At 42.0% G+C, this 25,988-nt stretch overlaps 1 protein-coding gene and 1 long non-coding RNA gene across 3 annotated transcripts; one reads left to right on the forward strand and one right to left on the reverse strand.

Moving 5' to 3' along the window:
• Positions 1–473: 473 nt before the first annotated feature.
• Positions 474–9,917, reverse strand: LOC119657431 (neural Wiskott-Aldrich syndrome protein). Of its 2 annotated transcripts, none has more exons than XM_038064334.1 (8): positions 9,640–9,917; positions 9,373–9,579; positions 2,571–2,798; positions 2,420–2,516; positions 2,015–2,358; positions 1,651–1,953; positions 1,415–1,591; positions 474–1,343 (listed from the first exon to the last, which is right to left on the reverse strand). In XM_038064334.1, exons 2-8 carry the CDS (start codon positions 9,490–9,492, stop codon positions 1,083–1,085), a joined length of 1,530 nt encoding a protein of 509 aa, XP_037920262.1. In that variant the 5' UTR covers positions 9,493–9,579; positions 9,640–9,917; the 3' UTR covers positions 474–1,082. The 2 variants fall into 2 exon arrangements, with proteins under 2 accessions (XP_037920262.1, XP_037920263.1); XM_038064335.1 differs by having other exon boundaries at positions 9,373–9,582.
• Positions 9,918–9,986: 69 nt separating this feature from the next.
• On the forward strand, positions 9,987–10,469 carry LOC119657432. The gene is made up of 2 exons (XR_005250136.1): positions 9,987–10,202; positions 10,259–10,469. It is a non-coding gene; the product is annotated as an uncharacterized LOC119657432 (long non-coding RNA).
• Positions 10,470–25,988: the final 15,519 nt, after the last annotated feature.

The following is a 25,988-nucleotide window of genomic DNA, read 5'->3' on the forward strand; positions in this document are numbered from 1 at the left end:
TTCGTCTGGGGGCGGAGTGAAGTGGCGCGGCAAGATCGGCAGCATTCGAAATTTATTTCGAATGTTGCGGATGCGGACGGGTAGATGGCGCGGAACTCTCCACTCGCTCATTTTCGGAACGCACCGGGGGAGTGGAGAATTAGCGGTGGAAAAATGCCGTTGGTTGGGACAGTAAGGACCGCATGGAAATAAGCCGGTCTCTTCTGTTTCTAACCGCGGCGGCGTAAACATCACATCGGTGCAAAGATCCAATTTGGAATACAAATTCAGAAATCTTATTGAAAAGTTAAATTTTTGTGTTTATTGCTAAATTGCTATTGTGGTTTAAATAAATATTACCAAAGTTTATCTATCACGTTTTCAATCTCCAATTTGTTCAGGTGCCCCGTTTTAATGAATCATTACATTACTCTTTTCTGAGAGAATTATAAAACGCATTTACTTGTTTTCTCCGGAAGCTGAACTAAAAATATATGACATTTGCCTTTTACTATGTTTATTTGTTTTAACGCACGTATGTATACATACATAGTTTAAATAATATACAGCTAGTATACATGAGCAATTACAATTGTTCTTTCCATAAATAAATAAACTATTATCATATTAGTCCTATGTATAATTGAATACGTCTTTATCCATTACTTAATTTGTCTATAACGTCCATAATATATCCCACACTTTCCACCTAACAAACTCAACTTTTAAATGCATTTTAATATAACTAGAAGCATCAGTTGATTTGAACCGGTTTTAATAAATTTTAGTAATTGTATTGAATTAATTTTAATTTTCTCGCTATCAAATATTGTCGCATCTTGAACAACGTAAAGTAATAAAAGGGATAGTAATAAAAAAAGGTTATGAATATCGTTGACTTTAAGGCTTATCGTGCATCGAGTAATATTCTTTCGTTATACATTACTTTACGTCCCATTCATTGATAATGGCGCGCCAAACAATAAACGAAAGCATTAAATTTCCTTACTTTGGCTCTAATGACAAAGAAGTTTTACTCTACTTCTAATCATTCGAGCACGATTTGCCGCAAACTCGAAGTCCTGTAGTTATCCTTAAGCTATTTAGTCTTCCCATTCACCGTCGTTGTCGGAACTCTCGTCGGAATCATCATCTGATGAATGAATTGCACGACCGCGGTCTTGCAGGGCACGTCTTAAGGCATCGGCTAAAGCATCTGTTCCACTATTTTCACTACTTCTGTTTGATGCCGGTGGCAATTCACGACTTTCCACTGGTCTAAGTTCAATTCCTTGACGTATTTCAGACATCAAATCACTACGAGAGTCACCACTACCTGTGCTAAGCGCACTTTGATCAACTTTCTATGGAGTTTAAGACAAAAAATTAAATAGTATTGCTTCGAATTTAACCTTTCTTTTCTTATAAAACTAACCTTCAGTGTAGTTCCTTTCCGTATGCTTTCCATTAGAGCATTACGGGGATCATTCGGGCTGAGCACTGGCAAAGAGCTAGAGCCGGAATCATCGGTTAGAGGCTTCTGTGGCATAGCAGGTGGAGGTGGAACAACTGCAAGCTGGGGCGCTGGTGGCGGTGGAGGTGGTGGAGGAGGCTATGGAATAAAGTAGTAATCAATTTTCCAAGTATAATAAATTTAATATTTGAACTTACCACAGAAGCTGGAGAAGCGAAAGAGGGATTACTTCCGCTAATAGGAGGTGGTCGACTTGGAGGTGGACCGCGCGTGGGGGGAGTAGTCGTTGGAAGAGGCGGTGGAGGTTGCCTAGCAGGTGGTGGTGGCGGAGCGGATCGCTGCGAACCATTTTGTGTTGTCTGCTGAGCTGGATGTCTTGTTGGAACCGGTGGCGGAGCAGGCGCCCTCGATTTTTCTACTCGTTCTGATTTAACTGAAGCCAACACGTCATGATTCTTGACAAAGTCATAAATGAAATCTCTTGTTGCTCTATCCTTTAACTATAGATCCAAAAACAGTTTTTAAGAATACTCGATTTGCATCGTTAAAATATCTATTCACCTCTTTATCGGAAACCCCAGCTTTTGTGAAGAAGTTTTTCAACATTTCATCATCTTCGCTCCCGACCATATCGAATCCTTTTTGAGCGTTCCAACCTACATGACTGACATGGATGAAATTTGTTGGATTACTAATATCCGATTTTGTAAATTTTCTTCCTCGTTTTTTAGATTTTTTATCTAAGTTTCCAAGTGGTTTCAAAGGCGACGTATTGGCACTAGGTGTGATACTAACAGACGATATTTGTGGATGATTTCGTAATGTTACTTTCGTTTGCTCTTCCGTCTCAACCGGCTGAGCGGTCGAAGGAGCAGCTGCTTGTCCGCGTGACCGAACCCGACGTTCTAATGAACATAAACATTTTTCTAGAGCAAAGCAATAGTTTGCATATTAGTAGTATCTTACCTTGTCGTTTACGGCTGCGCTCTTCCATTGTGACGGCGATTTTGTAGTAGGAGTCGCACTCCCCTTCCGATGCGAAATTGAGCCCAACGTTGCCATCCTTGACAAACACATATTATTCAAGGGAATAGATATTATAATTTCAACAATTTACCTGTCCCTCGAAAGTCAAAAGGTATGGTCTGGCTTTTGTTATATTGACGGAGTCATAGATTTCATGTTCCCATACAAGTTCATTTTTTAAAAGGCAGTACATTCGCATAAAATAGGAGCGTTTCGATGAGTCCCGAACAAAACAGAGTGCGCCAGTATGTTTCTTTTTCCAAATAGAATGGGACGTGCCCTCGGTCTGGTAGACCTGGGCAACAGCTGTACACATAGTCTGGAATAATTAAACAACAGGTAAGTATCGTAATTGCGTTGTTTCTTTTTGAAAAGGGCAGCATTGACCATTTTCAGTGCTGCTCAAAAGTGGTCAACAAGAATAACTTTGGGGATCATAAATATTTTAAGGGAATGATTGTGGATGATTATGAAAAGTAGAGTTTGGACAATAGTGCAGAAGGTTAAAAAATGTAATACCTGGTTTAAGGATATTCTTCGAAGCATGGGGTCAGTAGTCATAATTTATCTGTAAAGTACTGGGCTGATGATAGTCAACTTCATAAATGCCATACTTAGAGTTCAACATTATTAGCAAATGCGAAGAAATTCATCTAAAGCAATTACAAACAAGTTGGGAAACCAGAAGTGTTCGAGAAACGCTTCAAAAACAATGTCTGAAAATGCGTTCTTAGAAAATACTGGGACCGGACTTCTTTCGACATTCAACCAAACTCACAGTTGGGTGAGAACGAAATGATATCAACAACAAAACGAAAGATTAATTTTGATTAGTTTTATTGCCCGCACAAAGCAGGATGAGAAGAAAGAAAACGAAAACGAGAACGAGAAAACCGTAAACAGCGAATGCCGCGTGAAAGATGATCTGGTAAAACGTCAAGCGGAGATGTAGAAAGAGAACCGCTGTAAATTTACACACACAGTCAGCAATAACGCAGAGATAAGATGAGATGAGAAGCGGGAGATTTGAACAAGAAGCTAGACGCCATTTGGCTCAATCAAATGCCTGATCTGGATGCCATCGCGAAGCTTTTAAATCCCCATCCGGCATATCAAGCCAAATTTGGTCTTGAATTTGATTTACTACTAGTTCAGATAGAGTAGAAAACTTGTCAATCAGGTCGTTCTTTCAAGATTCCTTTGAAGTCGTGAAACATGCAAGAGTGTTAGATCGCCGTTCTAGATCAACTGCAGCTGTGTTTTCGGAGCCTTTATTTTTAGCCCATTTGGAGGAGTCTTCTCGCAGCCATGTTGGACCTTCTCACCAAATTTTATTTCACAGTAAATCTTGGGGGAGGCTTCCTCAAGCCTGTATTTGACTTACACGGTTAGCCACAAAGGTTTTCCATTTTATAGGTTGGTTTTGAATGCATTGAAATACAACTGTGGAATCGGTCCAATAATACCGTTTGGCATGTGGCCATCGATGTGCTTCCAAGGTTGCCTTCATTAGCTGTGTTAATAGAACTGCTCCATAGAGTTTCAAACGTGGAATGGACAATATCTTCAAGGGTGCCACCTTTGTTTTTGATGTTAATAGTCGTATTGTTGTGGTACCATCCGAGTGTTGTATAAGAGCGTACAAGACGACGGCATATGCTGATTCTGATGCGTCACAGAAACCGTGCACTTTAATGAGATTGGTTTTGCTACAGCATAACTATCGTGGTATCGAAAGGTGCTGTAAAAATTCTAGTTGATTTTTTAAGTTCATCCATTTGGTTTGCAGTTCGATCTCTATGGACTCGTCAGAGGCTATTTTCCTTAACCATAATTGTTGCATGATGATTTTCCCTATTATTAAGTCAACCATGCCTGGTAATAGGGAAAATCATCACGCAACAATTATGGTTAAGGAAAACAGCCTGGGACGAACCCATAGAGATCGCACTGCAAACCAAATGGATGAACTTAATAATAGGCCAATAGGACCCATCCAATTGGATCAAATACTTGAGACGTCTCTGATAGCAATTGTCTCTTTGTCGCTCGCAAACACACTTTAAATGTAAATGCGTCCTTTGCAGAATTCCAATGTGGTCCTAATCCATTGATGTTGTCGGTTAGCGAACAAATTAAAAGTAGCAGTGTTTCTCTGTCTACTGGCGAAATCGCTTCTAGTAGAGGCTCCTGTGTTCAGCACATTTATTAGGTCTTATTGCAATTGGTTGACTTCTTGGAGAGTATCACCACTTGTGAATACTTCGTCCACATAAAACTCTTGTTTTATTGTGTCGCAGGCCTTCGGATAATTGAGTGCTTCATCCTCTGCCATCTTGTGTAAGATTTAAATTGCTAAAAATGGAGCACTAGCTGCCCTGTAGGTGACTGTGTTCAGTTTATAATATTCGTTGGTAGTCTCGGTCGACTTGGTGAATTAAAATTTACCGGTACCGGTAAGGTTAATAGATACTACTTTAGAGGCTCGAAGAATGCAAATCTCCATGTTGGAGTCGATGGCGCTTAAAATCGGTCTGGAAGAAATTGAAATAATAAAAACTTGTTGTTTCTTTTTCGTTGGTGTGGGTATTTATTCTTGCATATACCGATATTTCGGGAACCACTTGTTCCCTTCATCATCAGTGCAAACAAGTTTTTTCTTCGCGTATATAGGCCTAGACACATTAACATTAGTCTCAGGTCTAAAGAACTAAGCCGGACTGTGGTTTGAACTACAACAAAAAATTGTGAGGTCGAAATTCCGAAAAAACCAAGAATGACAAATCGCCGACATGGAAGCCTTAAACTCAACTCTGGGGTAGGTAGGTAGCTATCAGTGGCCGCTCCGAGGAGTCCAATTTGCGCTTTGGTGCGCCGTTTTGATGCCACAAACTCCTAAGACCGTGACTGGTGTTATGGGAGCAGGGAAGCAGAGTCCAGTCGGGTCGGATCTTCAGAGCTCTCGTAATCGGGCTATGTTATAAGCGGGCCAAATTCTCCTTGACTTGGCACAGCTTGTAAGCCTTCGCCATCTCAGGCCCGCGGCTGCTAGGTAGTGCGAGTAGACTCGGCCCCCGACAGCCGCCAGCGGAACACCGACTGTATTCGCCGAGGGACTGCCAAGAGCAGAGCCTTGCCTGGCCAATCCGTCAGCCCGCTTATTCCCCTCTATGTTCCTATGCCCGGGAACCCAGAGGAGAGTGACCTTGAGCGTGCCGCCCAGATGGTTGAGCGCGTCTCTGCAGTGCCCCACCAGCCGGGAAGATGTCGTCGTTGAGTACAAGGCCTTGATGGCCGCTTGGCTGTCGGTCAGAATGGCTATGTTACGCTTGGGGCTCGAATCACGCTCCAGCCATCGACAGACTTCCAATATCGCCAGTACTTCCGCCTGGAATACACTGGTGAAACCTGGGAGACCATACGACTTGGATACACCGTGTGTATTCGAGAAACCCCCCGCGCCGACTCCATAGGCCATCTTTGATCCGTCCGTAAAGAATACCGTGTCATAGTCTTGCAACACGCCGCCGGTCTTCCACTTTGCCCTGGTTGGAAGGTCCACAGCAAAGTTTCTCGTGAAGTTCAGCTTGCGTGTGATATAGTCCGTGGGGGATGCCCAGATTTCTCGAGGTATTTCATCTAGGATGTTGCTGTGGCCGTAGGACTTCGCTGCCCAACTTCCGGACTCACGTAGTCTAACGGCACTGCACGCTGCAACATATTTGATGTGGAGGTCTAGGGGGAGGAGATGCAGGAGTACATTGAGAGCATCTGCCGGGCGGGACTGCAGAGCCCCTGTAGCACCTGCACACGCGGTTCTTTGAATCCTATTAAGCTTCAATTCTGACTTCGTATAAAAATTTGTTTAAAAAAAACTCGTTTAAGGTTTTTTTCAATGAAACTAATTAATCATGCCTAAAGCTTATCTCTGATGTCAGCACCATGTTACGTTTGTTTTTATTGTAAAAAAAAAAATACATAATTACAAATTTAATGTTTATAATATTTTCAATCGCTAGCCACAACTTGTTCTCTTCCTGGTAGTAAAATTACGCGCGGTTACTCATGGGGAATATTTATGGTAAAAAAAGAAGACGAGGCAGACCCTGTCTGAAATGGAGTAGGTTGAGCCACCAAACAGCTTTTAGGGATATCGAATTGGTGGATCTCGGTGCAAAACCGAGGTGTCTGCAGTTCCTTTTTAAGGCAGGCCTAGACAGGATACCAGTTGTTACGCCATTGATGTTAATCATTGTTAGGAACTTATTACTCACTAGCTAAATTGACATTAAAATCCAAGTTGATGGTAATCGAGCCAAAAACCGACGAAATTGCGTTGACCTGGGTCGTTGTCGGGTCGTATTGGAAAAACCAGCTCTCATCGCCTGTAATAACTCGATCAGGCAGCGTGGGACCGTCTTCCACTTGTTTTAACAGTCTTCTGCGACGGTCATTCGAAGTTGCTTTTGCTCCTCAGAAAGGTTCTTTGGAACCATATTCGCGCACAACTTTTTCATCTCGAAATCGCCTGTTAAAATTTGTCTAACTTTTTCACGGTTCATACCCAGTTCTGAGGCCAACATTCGAACTGCTAAACGCCGATCTTCACGGATTAGGGCGCGCACACGCTGCGCATTCGCGTCAGTCCTAAAATCGACTGGTCTCCCACTCCGCACCTCGTCTTCCTCGCGTTTTCGCCTCTCTTTAAACTCTTTATGCCATCGAAACACCTGGGCACAACTAAGAGTACTAGCATGATGCACTTTTACAATTTTAGCGTACGTTTCCGAAGCTATTTCGCCCAATCTGGTGCAAAATTTTATCGCGACGCGTTGCTCTAGATTTCGTTTCTCCATTTTCCACATCTACTCAACACGACACAGCAGGCGAACTAAACAGGCTAGAGCGATGGTGAATATATCAATGGAGAGGGGAAAGATGCCGGAGAAGGGGAAGGGAATTTGAAGGTTGCAGGTTTACCACAAGCGCGCCAATAAAATCAATCTCATTACTTAATTGCATTTCTTGATCTGGAGAAAGCGTTTGACCATGTGCCACATGAACTCATCTGGTATGCTCTATCACAACACAACACAGTGCCGGAAAAATGTATGCACCATGATCTCAGATTGAATCTGAATGATGAAACAGGCACAATCACTGTCCGCGGAAGTGACCTGTCCAGAAATGAGCGGTTTAAATACTTCGGGTCAACGCTATTTGCCAATGGAGAACTTCGTTATGAAATAGCTTCACGCATTAACGCAACTTGGATGAAGTAGCGTTCCACAACTGGTGTTCTTTGTGAACGACGTATCAACGAACGTCACAAATCTAAAATCCTCGATCGATATGAGGTTGCACCAATCATGGAAAAACTGCGAGAGAGGTGTCTTCGATGGTATGGTCACGTAATTCGCGCTAACGAAAATTCACTTGTCAAGATTGGTTTGAACATCAAAGTCGATGGTAAACGACCAAAAGGCCGGCTGAAACAATGATAGCTTGATACGCTGAATGTGTATTTGAAAGCCTCGATATTGCATCCAGATCAAGCAATTGAGAGAAGCACATGGCGAAACCGATCACGACGAGCCGACTCCGCTTGTGAACGGGACAAAGGCTGAAGAAAAAGAAGAAGTCATCCTATAGTTAGGGGTGGAGAAGCCGGGGCACGTTGGGAACCCCATATATCGCGACTCATTTCCAATTGAGGCATTATTGGGGTTGTGATTCGTCGTGGATATTCCTCCGATAAATCATGAGGTTAATGAGCGTTTGGCTGTACCTTCGAGTTTTATCAGCAATTTTTTTCCCTTTTTTCACTATCCAAGGCAAGTGATTAAAGGTCTCAACATACTTCGCCAACCCTATATAGCGTCAACAGGCAAGCGCGTTTTGACCAGATATTTATGTTGAACTAGATACTGGCGGACTTTCAGAATTTTTGGATAACTCAACCCACTACGTTGACTTCCCAACAGGCTTCATTCTTTCATCGTATTATGCAACTCGGTATTCTGTCTAATTCACAGTTCTATCGTGCAAACTTTGACAAAACTGCTCATTATATCCACATTGATATTATTTGCCAGACTCGGAAACAATGGCTAACCCGTTGCCATTCAAATTTGGAACAGAAGAGATCCCAAAAAATAGAGGAGCACTTTGCAGATAAGCAATCAGCTTGTCGTCGGCAGCCATGGGAGAAAATATTAAAATCACTAGGTGCCACTTAATGCATATTTTTGTGACTTGGGTGCAGCAGAATGTGATTCACATTATCAACTCTTTGTCTGCATTCCTAAACAGCGAACATTTGGTATATTCTCTGATAATGAATGTGCTACTCTGTCAACACTCTACATCGCCTTCCTTTTCAGTATAGAGTTGATAACTCGACAATTTATCTGTTCGATAAGAAACCCAGTAAATATCTTATGTCGATAACGAATGATGAATCCGCTCTAACTTTTCGAAAATAGTGGCTATCAGCGCCCGCTCCATATCGCATTCATGTGATGTAAGCGGTTGCCAGCAATTATTGTTTTGTAATGGTTTCCAGTGTGCTCGAAACCGCGCTGAAACACAATTTCTTTTTTATAGAGCCAATTATCGAACAGATTTGATTTGTGGAGCTGCAATTACGAGTGTGCAACACGTTCCTAGTCTTTCACCTTCGGATTGGCTACAACCTGGCTTTCTCTCATGTTATCAGCCCAAGCAGAAAAGTGAGAGTACACTGGACACGTTCCGATACAATGTATCATGCCAGAGAGGTGACTCAATATGCAGCGGGACCGATAAGATTGGATAGCACTGTCCCAATAAGCTGTCAGTGCGGCTTTAAGGTCACTAGATTGATTGTTTTATAACTGAATTTGTACATTTACCTGACATTTCCGCCCCAGCAAAGAGAAGACCTGCTCATTTTCGTCCGCGGACAAAAGCGTGCTTGGCCTATTAGTCCGATCCGCAGGATTGCGGTCTCGAGTTGAGTCCTGTTGCTTCATTGGGTTCACGCATCTGCAGCCTTAAGCTCCTGAACAACTCCCGTTCTGCGTCCTATTGCCAATTTACAAGCAGGCAATGACCGCAATCTGCTATACCAAAACAAGTCAAACTCACCGTACAAGCACAAAAAACGCATAAAAACTCACACTGTAATTAAATATCCCCCCTGCGAGTCAAAAGCAAATTTGAAAAAAGATCACAGATCGAATGATGAATTCAGAACAATCATTTCACTTCTTCGAACAGATAATCCGCGATGAGCTCAACAGAACATTCTCAAAGGACTTAATTTATGCAGGCTCTTCACATTCTCAGTACGGACGTCGAAAAAAACACGTAACAATTAGATGGAAGACGAGTTCGCCCTCATATCTCCACTTTTGGTTACACAAAACGTCGACGGGCAATTTGGCATATCAATTGCGCTGAACTGAAACTTGTACTGTTTGACAGTAATGCGGGGACTTTGAAAAGCAATTGATTACTACGAGATGAGTACGTTTACACAATCTTATTAGCAAAGATAGTTTTGCTCAACGGTCATCTTGTTGGCTAGATTGTTGCGCTGTCGCTGTTAATTGTGCTATTTTCTTTTGAATTTGTGAAAGCTTTGGTATCAGGAGATGATAACCTTTTCTACGAAACATGAATAAAATATTTGTTGTGCTGGTTTGGTGAGAAAATGGCAAAATCAAGTAAATACAACAAGGTGAAATGAAACAAATTTTTATAATTAGTTTTATCATGATCATCAATGCTTTTCAGGTCTTTTTCTGTGGCGATCCTACGCGAGAACCAGAGAAGAAGTTCGTCTTTGTCAATTAGCATGTATTTTTTTGTTGACCTATTGCTTTTAGCAAGCTAGCAAGTCTAGAACCCATAATAATACCTACTTTTGGAGATGTTTAATTTTGAAATCATAAAAGCATTTAAAGTTGAAATGAGCAACGTTTCTCATTCATATTTAAAAAATTAATCTCGAATTTATGATGTTCTACGTGAAACTCTTTCCTTGGCATTGATTCAAAATTTTGCACTAGTCCAAGCGAGACTGAACTTATAGCGTCCAACTTTGGAACTCCTTTCGAACATCCAATATCGAAATTCTTCAAAGAATCATCATCATCAATGGCCCAACAATCGGTATCCGGTCTAGACCTGTCTTAATAAGGAACTCCAGACATCTCGGTTTTGTGCCGAGGTCCACCAATTCGATATCCCTAAAAGCTGTCTGGCGTCCTGACCTACGCCATCGCTCCATGTCAGGCAGGGTCTGCCTCGTCTTCATTTTATACCATATATATTGCCCTTATAGACTTTCCGGGCTGGATCTTACTTCCAACTAGCTGGAAATGCGCCCGCGTAGTCCCTATCTTAAAGAAGCAAGAGAACCCGCTACAACCAAATAGCTACCGGCCAATTTCGGTCCTTCCGGCCCTAGCAAAAGTCTTTGAACGGACCATCAAATCGTTCATTGACATACAAATCGACGCTTCTAACGCGATACCTGACTTTCAGTTCGCTAATCGCACTGCTCACTCAACTGAGCACGCCCTTCTCATCCTGAAAACGGATATCCTTACGGGACTCAATAACAAGACTCCCACAATTGCTTGCCTTCTCGATCTAAATTAGGCTTTCGACTCTGTCTGGCAGCACGGACTAGTCCATAAGCTTTACCACTCTCTGTCTTTTCACCCTCATCTATGCAAGCTCATACTGAGCTTCTTAGAAAATCGCTCGGCAAAAGTAGCAATACCTGAAGCCACATCTTCGGCATTCTCATGCCCAGCAGGCATTCCACAAGGGTCGTTCCTATCAGCCACCCTTTTCTCACTCTTCACTGCGGACCTCCCAAAACCACCAGCACACCCACAACCAATCCGGATCCTACAATACGCAGACGATCTTATTATTTATTCCTCAACTAAAAACATCCCCTTGGGAGAATCTCGCCTCAACTCATACTTAGACGAGTTGTTCCACTATTTTAATAGATGGAAACTCATGCTGAATCCCCAAAAGTGTCAGGCAATTGTATTTCGAGGCCACCTCCGACTGACCGAACCCATACTCCATAGGTTTAAAAACCTATCTCTCCGGGTTAACGGCTCCACAATCCCAAACACTGATAACATGACATACCTCGGTGTCGTCATAAATTCAAGGTTATCTAACGTTCCCCACATCTCAAAGGTCCTGGCCAAAGTAAATTCGGCGTTCTACGCTCTGCGCCCAATTTTATTGTACAGGAGCCTAACCCCAACCAAAATAAAACTTATGTGCTACAAACAGCTCATAAGGTCTATCATCTCATACGGCTTCATTTTCTGGTGTGACTCCAGCGCAGATGGAGCGACTGCGCCTCAGGGAAAGACGATTTCTCCGGCATGCCAGCCAAATCTACCGTAATGATGATCGATTAAAATACATTTCGAATTCCACTCTATATAACGAGTGCGAAATTCCCCGCATTGACGCTTTCCTCGTCAACCATGCAATCAATTTCCTCCGCAAGTGCAGAGATCACACAAACCCCTTAGTTAAATCTTCGATGGGCATCATTTGCCCCGAGGACAATTTCTTAAGTCACAGTAAGTTCCCTCAACTCATCCTTGATCTTCTGGAGCGCGGCGACGTGTTCGATGAAGAAGGAAGAGTCACCCTGTACACAGGCCCCTATTCTCCTTCACAATACGTGAAGCCCAAACCCACCATGAACCGCGTATAACAAACCCCTCCCCCTCCCCCTTTTCTCACCTTCACCCTCTTTCTGTCACCTTTTCTTACTATCTCCCCTTTACCTTTCACTTCTTTCTTTCCCCTATCCCCAACTACTACTACCACAGTATGGAGGTTTTCTTTGTAGGTTTTCCTCCAGTTTCTTGCAGATACAGCTAACACAACAATCAACATCATCACGTCATTTCAACATTTAGTATAGACCTTAGATTAAGTAACTACTGTTAAGGTTCACTTGTTTAGGATTAAGAATACTATGTACAAGTTTTTGATATTAAATAAAAATATGTGTTTCTCAAAAAAAAAATGTGTTTCTCCGGGCTGGATCAACCGCGTCCATACGGATTAAGTGACCCACTCACCGCAACCTGTTGAACCGCATTTTATCCATAATCAGACGGTCGTGGTATCACTCATAGATTTCATCGTTATGCAGGCTACGGAATCGTCCATCCTCATGTAGGGGGCCAAAAATTCTGCGGATGATTCTTCTCTCGAACGCGGCCAAGAGTTCGGAGTTTTTTTCGCTAAGAACTCAAGTCTCCGAGGAATACATGAGGACTGGCAAGATCATAGTTTTGTAGAATAAGAGCTTTGATCCTATGGTGAGACGTTCCGAGCGAAACAGTTTTTGTAAGCTGAAATAGGCTCTGTTGGCTGCTAACAACCGTGCGCGGATTTCATCGTCATAGCTGTTATCGGTTGTGATTTTCGACTCTAGATAGAAGAAATTTTCGATCTCCTATCTTAATTGTTTTCGTTTGACCAGTGCGATTCGGTGTTGTTCGGTCTTTTGGTTTTGGCGCTGACGTTGCCACCATGTACTTCTTATTGCCTTCATTAATGTGTAGCCCAAGATCTCGCGCCAATCGCCGCCTACTCGATCTGGATGAAGGTAGACTGTACATTTCGGGTTGTTCTTCCTATGATGTCAATATCGTCAGCGTAGGCCAGTAGTTGGCTGGACTTGCGGAGGATGTTTCCTCTCGCATTTCCATCGGCATCGCGGATCACTTTCTCCAGGGCCAGGTTGAAGAGGACGTTTGATAGGGCATCCCCTTGTCGTAGACCGTTGTTGATGTTGAATGGTCTCGAGAGTGATCCTGCTGCTTTTATCTGGCCTCGCACATTGGTCAGGGTCAGCCTAGTCAGTCTTATCAATTTTGTTGGGATACCGAAGTCTCTTATGCCCTTGTACAGTTTTACACTGGCTATGCTGTCATAGGCGGCTTTAAAGTCGACGAAGAGATGGCGCAACTGATGTCCATATTCCAACAGTTTTTCCATCGCTTGCCGCAGAGAGAAAATTCGATCTGTTGCTGAGTTGCCTGCAGTGAATTCTCTTTGGTATGGGTCAATGATGTTCTGGGCGTATGGGGCTATCGGGCCTAGCAAGATAGAGGAGAATATCTCATAGATGGTACCCAGCAACGTGATACCTCTATAATTGCTGCACTGTGTGATATCCCAAGTTTTTATGTATGAGACAGATAATGCCTCTTTGCCAGTCGTCAGGCATTGATTCGCTCTCCCATACTTTGAGCATCAGTTGATGAACCACTTAGTCACCTCCATATTTAACTAATTCGGCTGTAATTCTATCGGCTCCTGGCGACTTATGATTTTTAAGCCAATGAATTGCACGGACTGTTTCTTCTATACTTGGTGGAGGCAGTATTTGTCCGTCGTCTTTACTTGGCGGGACCTCCAACTCGCCGATGTTCTGGTTATTCAATAGTTCATCAAAGTACTTAACCCATCGCTCCAATATGCCCATTCTGTCGGAAATCAGATTTCCCTCTTGGTCTCGGCAGGATGAGCATCGGGTGTATAAGGCCCCATCCTGCTGACTTGTTGGTAAAAATTGTGCGCCTGGTGCGGTTGCTTCCTGTATTTTTCGAGTTCACAGATCTGTTGGTGCTTCCAGGTTTCCTTTTTCGTCTGTGAAGTCGCTTCTCCGCTCGACGGAGTTCGTGATAAGTCTTTACGCGTGCCCGCGTTCTTTGAGAATGCAATATTACTCGGTATGCACCATTCTTCCGTTCCGTAGCTAGCTTACATTCATCGTCAAACCAGTCGTTCCGACTTTTCTTGTGGCTGGGGCCAAGTATCTTTGTGACCGTATCAATGATAACGTTCTTCAGGTGGTTGTGAAGATATTTGTTGATGCTTCATCTCCATTTCGCCCTTATAGGAGCTACGGAGGGCTGTGTTGTAAGAGTGGTGAGAGAATACACCAAACGAAAAAGCGACGACCTTCGAAACATGAAGTCAATGGTAGCAAGGCATATGGTGGAAGGGGAACTTACCGTAACGATGGACAATGTGAACATTATAAAGCTGGTGCGGAAAACACACATCATCAAAGAAGGGAAGCACGATGATCACGATGAAGGAAACTGCGCAACGAGCTTGGTAAAAAAAGGTATGCAGCAGGTAATAAAAAATAGAGGAAAAAACGGAAAGGATGGGAAAAATGGAAAACAATTATATAGTAATTAGTAGACTTAAAAGTCACCCTATAAATAGGCGTAGTTTAAGACAGAGAGAAACAATTGTTTGCTAAAGAAATGTAGTGACCGCGACTGCGCGACGGGAGCGGAATCTCATTCGGCTCTTTCTTAATTAATTTACTTAAACAATGCATTCAATAGTGTGCAATTGCCTTAATGTTCGCCGCAGATTGCACATAATTGAATGCATTCGAGGGAATTGATCTTGACAAGAGGCGAATGATTTGCCGCATCCGCAGGCGCATGCACATGTTGCCGCAATGTTGCCTAGCGAGTGAGAAAGGCTATGTAGCGGGAACTGAAGCGGTGCGCGAGGAAAAAAGAACGTGGAGTTTCGATTTGGCGTTCGGAGAAGTTGGAAGGTTAAAGGAGCACCGGGGAAGAACCGCAAGTGAGACTAAGGAGAAGAAAGGAAGAAAGGCTGGCGCGGCTGGAAAAAGAAAAGGAGAAGGTGGAGGGTTGGAGGAGCACCGGAGAGGAGCAGCAAGTGAGATTAGAGAAAAGAAAAGAAGAAAGTGTTGACGCGGGGCGCGCGAGAAAAGAAAGGAAGGAAGGCGAAGCAGCCCAGACGGGAGAAAAGAAGGAGAGGAAGGAAGAATTGACAGTTGGTAGGAAGTATTAGGAATAAATTCTAGCCGACGAAGGTGAAGTGATTTACTTTGTGACGGGATTGATCGTGAGTGTCAAAAAAATTGTGGATAAATCCCAGAAAGACCTTCGCAAATAGGGAAAAAACCAATGTGTACAGCTGAGAAACGTGTGGATTCTAACATAATATGAGTAATCGTTTACGTAAGAGTTTAAGCGCCTGCTAATAATATTTATATATAAATGAAATTAATTTTTTTAATCGTTTTCCTTATAAAATTTGTTTTTAGAACTTTGTACACCAGCCGCCAACCGAGCTCGAAGTGATGACTTGGGGTGAGTCATTGTTTTTATTTTCTTTTCTATTTTCTTTTTTTTATGATTTTTATGACTTTGATGGAGCTTCAATCTTTGTGGGCGGACCTTCACGGTCAATTTAGCCAATTTGTTTAGATTTTTGGGATAGCTCTGCTCTCTAGGTCGTTATCGGCCACTCAGGATGATCGACTGGATCTCCTATAACCACTCATATCATTACAGAAAATAAAAAATTTACAGAATAAGGAAAATCACTCTAAATTTTAACACAACATCTAAGATAGTTATAGGGAATTGTTATTTAAATTACGTATACATTTATTCAATATTGACTTCATGATACAATAATATAATTGATATATCTAAAATCTGATCAAGTAGCATCTATAAAAACGACTGGTAACTCGTTACTCGTTAATTGCCTTTAACATAATTTCACCGTTTAAGCTGCTCCAATAACACTTGACATGCTTTGATGTTTTCATTTATTATTATCTCAAATATTCCCCTTTCTGAAACACTCTGGTTTCTGTTAGATCAATGCAATTAAGTAAACCTTACATAAAATTTGACTAGATAAAATTTGTTAATATATACGAGAAAACAGAATGCGTTTTTAATATGTTCTCGGGATACATGCATAATACACGTTTGGGTTGTATTAATATTATTCGAATAATAACATTGGTTTAGGGGCGTACTTCATCTTAGAATGAACAATTCAACCACGAATTCTTATTTTCCAGGAACTACCTCAACGAAAATGAGTCAGTACCAACCAATATCCCTTTGAGAAATATTCAACAAACATATTTTAAACAGATCATTAAATAACATGTAAAAATGAAGGAACAATTGTTAACTTACAACGAATGACAATATATGCATACAATTATTATATTATATAAATGAATGTTGATTCATATTCGAATATTGTACAAATAAGCAAATTTTTAGATACACGACGAATATTATAAATGTTTAATAGATTAAATTATGTTGGTTTCCTTGGAATGTTTCTTTTTGCTAACACACCATTTATAGTTATAACAAAAATTTACACGAATGGGGGGTAAGGCAAAATACTACGGAAATAAATTTTGATATTTAGTTTGAAACATCTTAGAACATAATAATGAAAATAATTGTTCGGGTCCATGTACCCTGGTGTTTTTTATTTTACTTGAGTATTTCCAAAGGAATCAAATTTCTCTTTGAATGTGATTCTACCATAATTCGAGCATCGGTGGGTCACTTTTAAAACCCATTCTGTATCTTGTACAAAATGTTAATAGGTATATATATTACCATAACGTATTTTGTGATTAGTTTCTGTAATATTGCAGTTTTGTGAGTTTTCTCCTTTCGTTAACTTTAAAAGCTCTTGTAGTCATGACGCATTCCTATTCCCCTATAGACTTGGAAAGAGTTCGCGTTTGCTAATTCTTATAAACGTCTCAATAAATATAATCTCATAATTTGGATAAGATGAATTTAAATTGTTTTGGCAGTTCATTCTGCACAATGATACGATAGTTATTCAAATAATAGGATATGGTGGTAAAGTGATATAGGACTATATACTATATATTAACGCTTTGCTTTTGGCACCCTTGTTCTACGGAATTTCTACATTTTAAACTTTTTTTTTTGTAATTCCAATAAAATAAACAAGTCGGGAAACCGGAAGCTTGACGCTTCAGGTATGTGTTTCCCTATGTCGGGAGCTTAACGTAGTTGTCCATTGGCTTATAGCATTGAGGTATGGAAATCGCCCAGTTCTGGGCAGGTTACTGCCATTACCAGAACTCAGCGATTTAAATATCTTGAGTCAATGCTATCAGCCAATGGAGAACTGCGTAATGAAATTGTTTCACGCATTAATGCAACCTGAATGAAGTGGCATTCCCCAACTGGTGTTCTTTGTGATCGCCTTATCAGCGCACGTCCCAAATCTAAAATTTACTGCAATGTTGTCCGTCTGCCGCTCTCTATAGTTCTGAGTGTTGGCCGACTATAAAGGACAATGAACGGCGTCTTGCGGTAATGGGGACGAAGATGTTGCATTGCACTGGTGGCGTGACACGTTTTGATTACGTCTGAAATGAGAATATCCGCGATCGATATGGGTTTGCACCGATCGTGGAACAATGGCAAGAGAGGCGTTTTCGATGGTGTGGTCACGTAATTCACGCTAACGAGAATTCAACAACCAGTATTGGTTAGAACATCGAAAGCAATGGTAAGCACCCAAAAACCTGGCTAAAACAATGGTGGCTTGATACGCTGGATGGGGATTTAAAGGTCTCGAGAGTACATCCTGATCAGGCATTTGATAAAATAAAATGACGAAACCGATCACCACGAGCCGTTCCCGCTTGTGAAGTGAAGGCTGAAGAAAAAGAAAAAGATGTGAGGAGCGACGAGTGCACGACAGCTCCGTGTAATATAACTAAAAATTCCATTGGCCTCTATTTTCTAGAAAGCGATTTAAATATGGTGGCCAAAGGGTAGTATGGTAGTCAAACGGTAGTATAGATCCCGGGGCGAAACGTGGATTGGTACCCACGATGGAGCATAAAACTTGCGAAATGCCTGCTGAACCAACACCAACAGCTCTACTACCAAACCCTATCTCCACCTCCACGTGGTGACCGCTGGGAGCTCTTTCTTGACGAAAAGCTGCAGATGGAGAAGGATGAAGGCGAGTCTCCCGCGCCTAAAAACGGGACAAATTGTACCAACTGGTTCTCCAGGTTGGGGGTTGGGTAGGGCTGACAACCCTACACGGAAAACAACATGTTACGAAGCCACAACAGGAGCCTCGGATAGGACGGATTTTAAAACGACGGACCCGGCAACGACAAAGGAACAACGATTTGCGCATTTTCTCATGGAATGTGCGCTCCCTGTACAGAGATGAAGCTGATGAGAAGCTAGCCGATACCCTGTCCCAATATAGGGCTGATATAACAGCGTTGCAAGAGATGCGATGGACAGGGACCGGTTTCCTGGAGAAGAGCCACTACACCATATATTATAGCGGTCATCCAGTAAGCCATGTGCTCGGAGTAGGTTTCTTAGTCAGCCAAAAAATGAAACCTGCTGTTATCGGCTTTGAAAGCATAAGCGAACGGCTATGCACTCTGCGCTTGCGAGGCAAGTTTAGAAATATAAGCCTCATAAACGTTCACGCCCCTACAGAGGAGACTGCAGAATCGGAGAAGGATACCGTCTACGAGGCAGTAGAAAGAACCCTCGAAGCCTGTCCCAGATATGATATCAAAATCATACTTGGGGATTTTAACAGCCAAGTAGGGAAGGAGCCCGTATTCAGGCGATACGTTGGCTCCCATAGCTTACACGAAAAAACAAATGATAACGGACTGCGGACTATTCAATTAGCAGGGTCACACGAAATGGTTGTTGGAAGTACCTGGTTTGCGCGGAAAGCGGTCCGCAAACATACGTGGGCCTCTCCAGACGGGAACACTTTCAACTAAATTGACCACGTGTTGATCGAACGCCGCCACCTCTCAGCCTTGATGAATGTCAGAACATATAGGGGGGCCAATATAGACTCGGATCACTATCTCGTTGGCATGGTGCTCCGAGCTCGAATAACAATACCACCTAGAATCCTCTCTGACAATCAGGTGAGAGTGAACACTGAAGCCATCCACAACACAACCCTCCGCGACACCTATAAGAGGGAAATGGATGCCGCAATAACCGCAGTCAACAGAGGACCTGGAGATGAAGCATCAACTAATGATCTTCACAACCACCTGAAGAACGTTATCATGGATACGGCCACAAATATACTTGGCCCCAGCCGCAAAAGGAGTCGTAACGGCTGGTTTGACGATGAATGTAAGCTAGCAACGGAACGGAAGAATGCCGCATACCGAGTAATGTTGCATTCTCACGAACTCCGTCGAGCGGAGAAGCGACTTCACAGACGAAAAAAGGAAACCTGGGAGAACCAACAAGTCTGTGAACTAGAAAAGTACAGGGAGCAACCGCACCAGGCGCGGAAGTTTTACCAACAAGTCAGCAGGATGAAACCTTATACACCTCGATGCTCATCCTGCCGAGACAAAGAGGGAAATCTGATTTCCGACAGAATGGGCATATTAGAGCGATGGGTTGAGTACTTTGATGAGCTACTGAACAACCAGAACATCGGCGAGTTGGAGGTCTCGCCAACTGAAGACGACGGACAAATACTGCCACCACCAAGTTTAGGAGAAACAGTCCGTGCAATTCATTGGCTAAAAAATCATAAGTCGCCAGGAGCCGATGGAATTACAGCCGAATTGGTTAAATATGGAGGCGACCAGTTACACCAAGTGGTTCATCAACTTGTGCTCAAGGTATGGGACAGCGAATCAATGCCTGACGATTGGCAACGAGGCATAATCTGTCTCATACATAAAAAGGGAGATATCACGCAGTGCAGCAATTATAGAGGTATCACGTTGCTGAGTACCATCTATAAGATATTCTCCACTATCTTACTAGGCCGGATAGCCCCATACGCCCAGAACATCATTGGCCCATACCAAAGAGGCTTCACTCCAGGCAAATCAGCAACAGATCAGATTTTCTCTCTGCGGCAGGCGATGGAAAAACTGTTGGAATATGGACAACAGTTGCACCATCTGTTCATCGACTTTAAAGCCGCCTATGATAGCATAGCCAGGGTAAAACTGTACACGGCCATGGGAGAATTCGGTATTCCGACGAAATTAATAAGACTGACTAGGCTGACCCTGACCGATGTGCGAGGCCAGATAAAAGCAGCAGGATCACTCTCAAGACCATTCGACATCAACAACGGTCTACGACAAGGGGATGCGCTATCATGCGTCCTCTTTAACCTGGCCCTCGAGAAAGTGATCCGTGATGCTGAGGTGAATGCAAGAGGTACGATCCTCTTCAAGTCCACCCAACTACTGGCCTATGCTGACGATATCGACATCATGGGAAGAACCACCCGAGACGTACAAACTGCCTTCATCCAGATCGAGCAGGCGCTAATTAGCGCGAGATCTTGGGCTGCACATCAATGAAGGCAAGACAAAATATATGGTGGCAACGTCAGCACCGAAGACGAATCAACCAACAACATCAAACCGCACTGGTCAAACACAAACACGAACAAGCATAAGGATAGGAGAATACAACTTTGAGACCGTTGACAATTTCTCCTATCTAGGGTCGAAAGTCACAACCGATAACAACTACGATGATGAAATCCGCGCACGGTTATTGTCAGCCAACAGAGCCTATTTCAGCTTACAAAGACTGTTCCGCTCGAAACGTCTCACCATAGGGTCAAAGCTCTTACTGTACAAGACTATGATCTTGCCAGTCCTCATGTATTCCTCGGAGACTTGGGTTCTTAGCAAGAAAAATTGCGAACTCTTGGCCGCGTTCGAGAGAAGAATCCTCCGAAGAATTTTTGGCCCCCTACATGAGGATGGACGATTCCGTAGCCTACACAATGACGAAATCTATGAGCGATACCATGACCGTCCGGTTGTGGATAAAATCCGGCTCAATAGGTTACGGTGGGCGGGTCACTTAATCCGTATGGATGAAGATGATCCCACCCGGAAAGTCTATAAGGGCAATATCTATGGTAGAAAAAGAAGACGAGGCAGACCCTGCCTAAGATGGAGCGATGGCGTGGGCCAGGACGCCAGACAGCTTTTAGGGATATCGAATTGGTGGACCTCGGTGCAAAACCGGGATGTCTGGAGTTACTTATTAAGGCAGGCCTAGACCGGATACCGGTTGTTGCGCCGTTGATGATGATGATGATGATTTAAATAAATCATTTGATGGAAAGCCCTGTGTTGATAATGGTCAACCTCATACGCTTCCACTCTGAGTTTAATATTATTAGCCAATGCCAACAATTTAACCAACATCAAATATAAAAAAGGACTAGGGAGAATTAGATTCTTCTTGAATGGAATTTTAATATTTCACTCGAATTTCAATTATTCTCGTTAATTATGACGTCAGCATCTTATTTGTATGGCTTAGGATGCTGTTAATTAGCACAAAATTGATAAGTTTGAACTTCTATAACTTTGACACTAATGGTTGGATTTCCATAGAACTTGGCATGTGTATGCACGATACTGTCCTCTATGCCGGTGCAAAATTTAGTACACCTAGGATAAACTTAAGGGGAGTTTTTTAGTCAATTTCTAAAAGTTGATAATATACTATTAGTAAATTTATTTGAGCAAATACCGGAATGGGACATCTCTCGAAGATTAGATTTCACATAAGTGTTTTACACAAAACCTTAAAAAGGGCTGCAGATAAATAGATTCTTCATAAATGCCACTTTAATATATCACGGGTAATTATGACGTCAGCATCTGATTTGCATGGCTTTGGAAGCAATAACTTCGCGCGAAATTGCTAAGTTTGCACTGCTATAACTTTGGCGTTAATTGCCAGATTTCCACGAAATTTAGCACGTATATATGAAATATTGTCTTCTATGCTGGTACAAAATTCGGAAGTCCTAGGATGAATTTAAGGGGGGTTTTTCAGTAAATTTCTAAAAAGTAGTAACATACTATTAGTAAGTTTATTTGAGAAGATATCGGAATGGGACCTATTTTGAGGCCTAGATTTCATCTAGGCGCACCACCCTGATTTGTTTCGGATTTTTAGGTTGCGTAGTTTCCGAAAATGAGTCCTGTCTCACTTCAAGTGCGCACATTTTGACTCCTTACTCACGCACTTTGCAATTTATGCCAAAACTAATGTCAGTTTCGTAAAGTACAAATCGAGACCTTTCATTTTTGAATCCCCCCTTTGCATGTATGGGGAGCCCCCCTTTAAACTCCACCTAAATTTATGCCACTCGCTGTATGCGTGAGATTTCATAGCTCCCATCTGTCCACCAAATTTCGTTCGGATCGATTTAGCCGTTTTGGAGAAAAATGCGTGTGACAGACAGACAGACAGACATTGAATCGATTTTAATAAGGTTTTGTTTTACACAAAACCTTAAAAAAGAGTAGTCGAACGAATTGCTCTATCAATTACTATCTTTGACTCCATTCGATTACATGATTTATCAAATATTTCCGAGTACATATTATTACTCATTAAATAAAATAAATTCACTAAATTCCATATATAAATATTCCACGAAAAAAAGATGGATTTCTCCAATCCTTTATAACGATAGTGCACAATGTTAACTAGTTACAGGTGTTAATCATTCTAAACTCCAAAATTTTATTCATGTTCAATTGCGTTCAGGTGGCACTGGTAATATAATGCCAACAACATTTAATTGTAAGCCTATTAATAAAACTACAGCCTGAATGCAATGAATGATTAATGGAACTTGATATTAGTTAATTAAATTTAGTTAACCGATAACGTGTTATCAATAAAAAAAAACCTAGCCTCTTTAAAACGTGAAAATAAAACAGACATACGGCTCAAGTTTCGGCAACTGTTTGGGAATAGGCATGGACTAATATTAACACGTACTAATCTATTGTTTGGTGTAGTTGGTTTCCCTCGTGAGGATAGTTATTATTTACTGATATTATACCTATATGTTTATACTACAATGTAGGAATAAACTTTTGATTCTATTCTAAATTCTCATTTGGAATATTAATTTAAATGGCAGAAAGATATTGCACATCTGAATAAATCTGTGTTCATTTTATAATGAATATGCAGAAAATATAATTTCTGTAATGAAATAATAACATAATTTTCGCTATGAGTAAAATTAATATAATTCAAAAACATTTAAGATTACGTTATACTTCTGAAAGTCGTTATTCTATTAAGAGAGTAAGGTTTTCTCTTGATTGCATATAGATATATCTAATATTGCACGCTTATTCAAGACGTGTCTTATGTATCGAAAGTTATGGAGTTTCGTGAAATTATTGGATTTATTATCGTCATATTGGCAGCCTACGCCTAATCTTCGCCTCTAGGAACTCCAACAATTCACAAAATTGTCTCATAAGAACATATTTATTTTGACTAATTTCCAAATTCATTCCATTAGCTTCATTTTTGTTAACCAATATATTTACCTTTTTATTTTGCAACCCCCAGCGTGTGCTTCGCTTTGCATGTTAATATTTACTTGGCTCATCATCTTTTTGACGTAACATTCCAAGCTAGGCTTCGTAACATCAAGGAGTAAAACCTGAGCACACAAGGACACTACACTCTCCATTCTCTAATATGACCATAATCACTGTTGAGGAAAGCTATTGATCGAAAGAATGCTGCGCACCAAATTATGGAGCAGTCTTCGAGAATGCGAGCACAAGTAGAGTGTCAGCTTGCTGAGCTGGAGGCTCTTTCAAATTCAAATCGATGGAAGACAAATACCACCACTACCCATCAAATTGATGAGCACGAACGAAACATCACAATTTGCCTGAACTCAATAGTAGATCGGCAGAGCTAATAAGATACGGAAACGCAAGCTTTATGAGGCGGCTTATAAATTAATGTTGAAATTAATCAATGCCAGATGCAATTATTTGTCCCATATACAATCCCAGTCAGGCTGTTGGTGTGTACCGCCCCCAGGTACTCGAGGAGGGCGATCAAACCCAAGTCTGCAGGGACTCACCTGCCACGAGGCCTCACCGGAGATTATTTGGTGCCATAGGAATGTGGATGGCCCTGTGAGAGCATATGTTCCAGGAGAATTCCTGGAGGATGTACTTTCGGCCTGGTTATTTGCGGTTGGTCCCCTTGTGGGAATTTCATGGTGATTGTGCCCATATCGCGGGCAGAGCTCCTCGTGGGTTCAAGTGTGGAGTTGCGCTGTATAACTCGAGCGCCCTACTTCTTAGTCGCGGCAGAGGTGATAGATAGGCCTCGCATCCACCGATATGAATGCTGAGCCTATACTCAGTACCGCTATGCCAGTCATGACGGGGCTCTAATTGTGGTCTCCAAATCAATCCATGTCCGAAGAGAACCGTGAGATTATACCTACACGGCAGATACTCACGTTAAACCATCAGGACCTTTATGTCACATATACAGGCATTCTGGTGTGGACGCGAAGAAGACGAGGCAGCAACTCTGTCGGCCAAACCAAAACCAAGTGACGGCACCGGAAAACGTGATACACACTTTGGCTAGCTGGTCGTGATGCAGCAGTGGTTAATTGGTGTGATCATCACCATTTGAACTTACTTCGGCCACGGAATTTTACCAGGGGTATACTGGTACCATGGGAACCGGGATGGTCCTCTGAATTTATATGTCTCAGGAAAATTCCTGGTTCATGTACTTTCAGCTCGGTTGTAGCGGTTGGCACCCTAGTAGAAGTTTCATGGGGGTTGGGGTTGACGTCCAGGCGGATAAAAGACTTTCGACTTTCAAACGTGGAGTTGCGATTCTACTCAGGTGTCGCACTTTATAGTTCAGCAAAGATTTAGGTAGGTCGTGCATCCACCAGTATGAATGTTGATCCATGCACTCAGTATAAACTGGTACCCGTTTTGCTTGTCACAGCGTTGCTCTGACTGGTGATAAAATCTATACGTGTCTTAAGAAGACCGTGGGGTTACGTCAATTCGGCAGGTACTCACGTTAAACCACCAAGGACGTAAGTGAAGCTGGACGCTATAGGTATTCAATTTATTTCACTCACTATATGTGTAGGATTTCATAGCTCGTACACTGAATTTCGTTTGAATCGGTGTAGCATTTTAAAGAAAAGTGCGTGTGGCAGACAGATAGTAAACCGATTTTAATAAAATTTTGTTTTACACCAAACATGAAAAAGGTGCTATCACTGAGTGGAGCAATTGTGGATAAAGATGTATTACGTTGCTGGATCCCGCGGCTTCACTACAGAAAGCAAAGAAACAAATTTCTAGAATACGGCCACAAATCATACCACCTTTTTATCGAGTTTAACGCCACTTATGGTGTCATCAGCAAAGCAAAACTTTAGACGGCCGTGAGAGAATTCAGAGAATTCAACGAACTCTTAATCGCCCCCGAGATTAAGATTCTTTGGAGAATCTTCCACCCACTACGTGAAGATGTTTGAACGATATCGTGATGTGAATCTTGGACCAAACCAGGCTCAACAGGCAATATATACATATAAGTCTATAAGAACAAAAGACGACGCGATAAGTACTGTTTTTGGTGAAACTATAGCGTATGCCAGGACGCCAAGTCAAAAGAATTTATATCATGGCATTTCTGCTGGTTTAGCGGGATTATACGAGTTGAATTTTCTTACCTGGTTATTTCAAACCAAGTTGTATTCTGAATTAACAGCCAAG

This window comes from Hermetia illucens, chromosome 5 (genome assembly GCF_905115235.1).
Source record: "Hermetia illucens chromosome 5, iHerIll2.2.curated.20191125, whole genome shotgun sequence".
Lineage (NCBI taxonomy): Eukaryota > Metazoa > Arthropoda > Insecta > Diptera > Stratiomyidae > Hermetia > Hermetia illucens.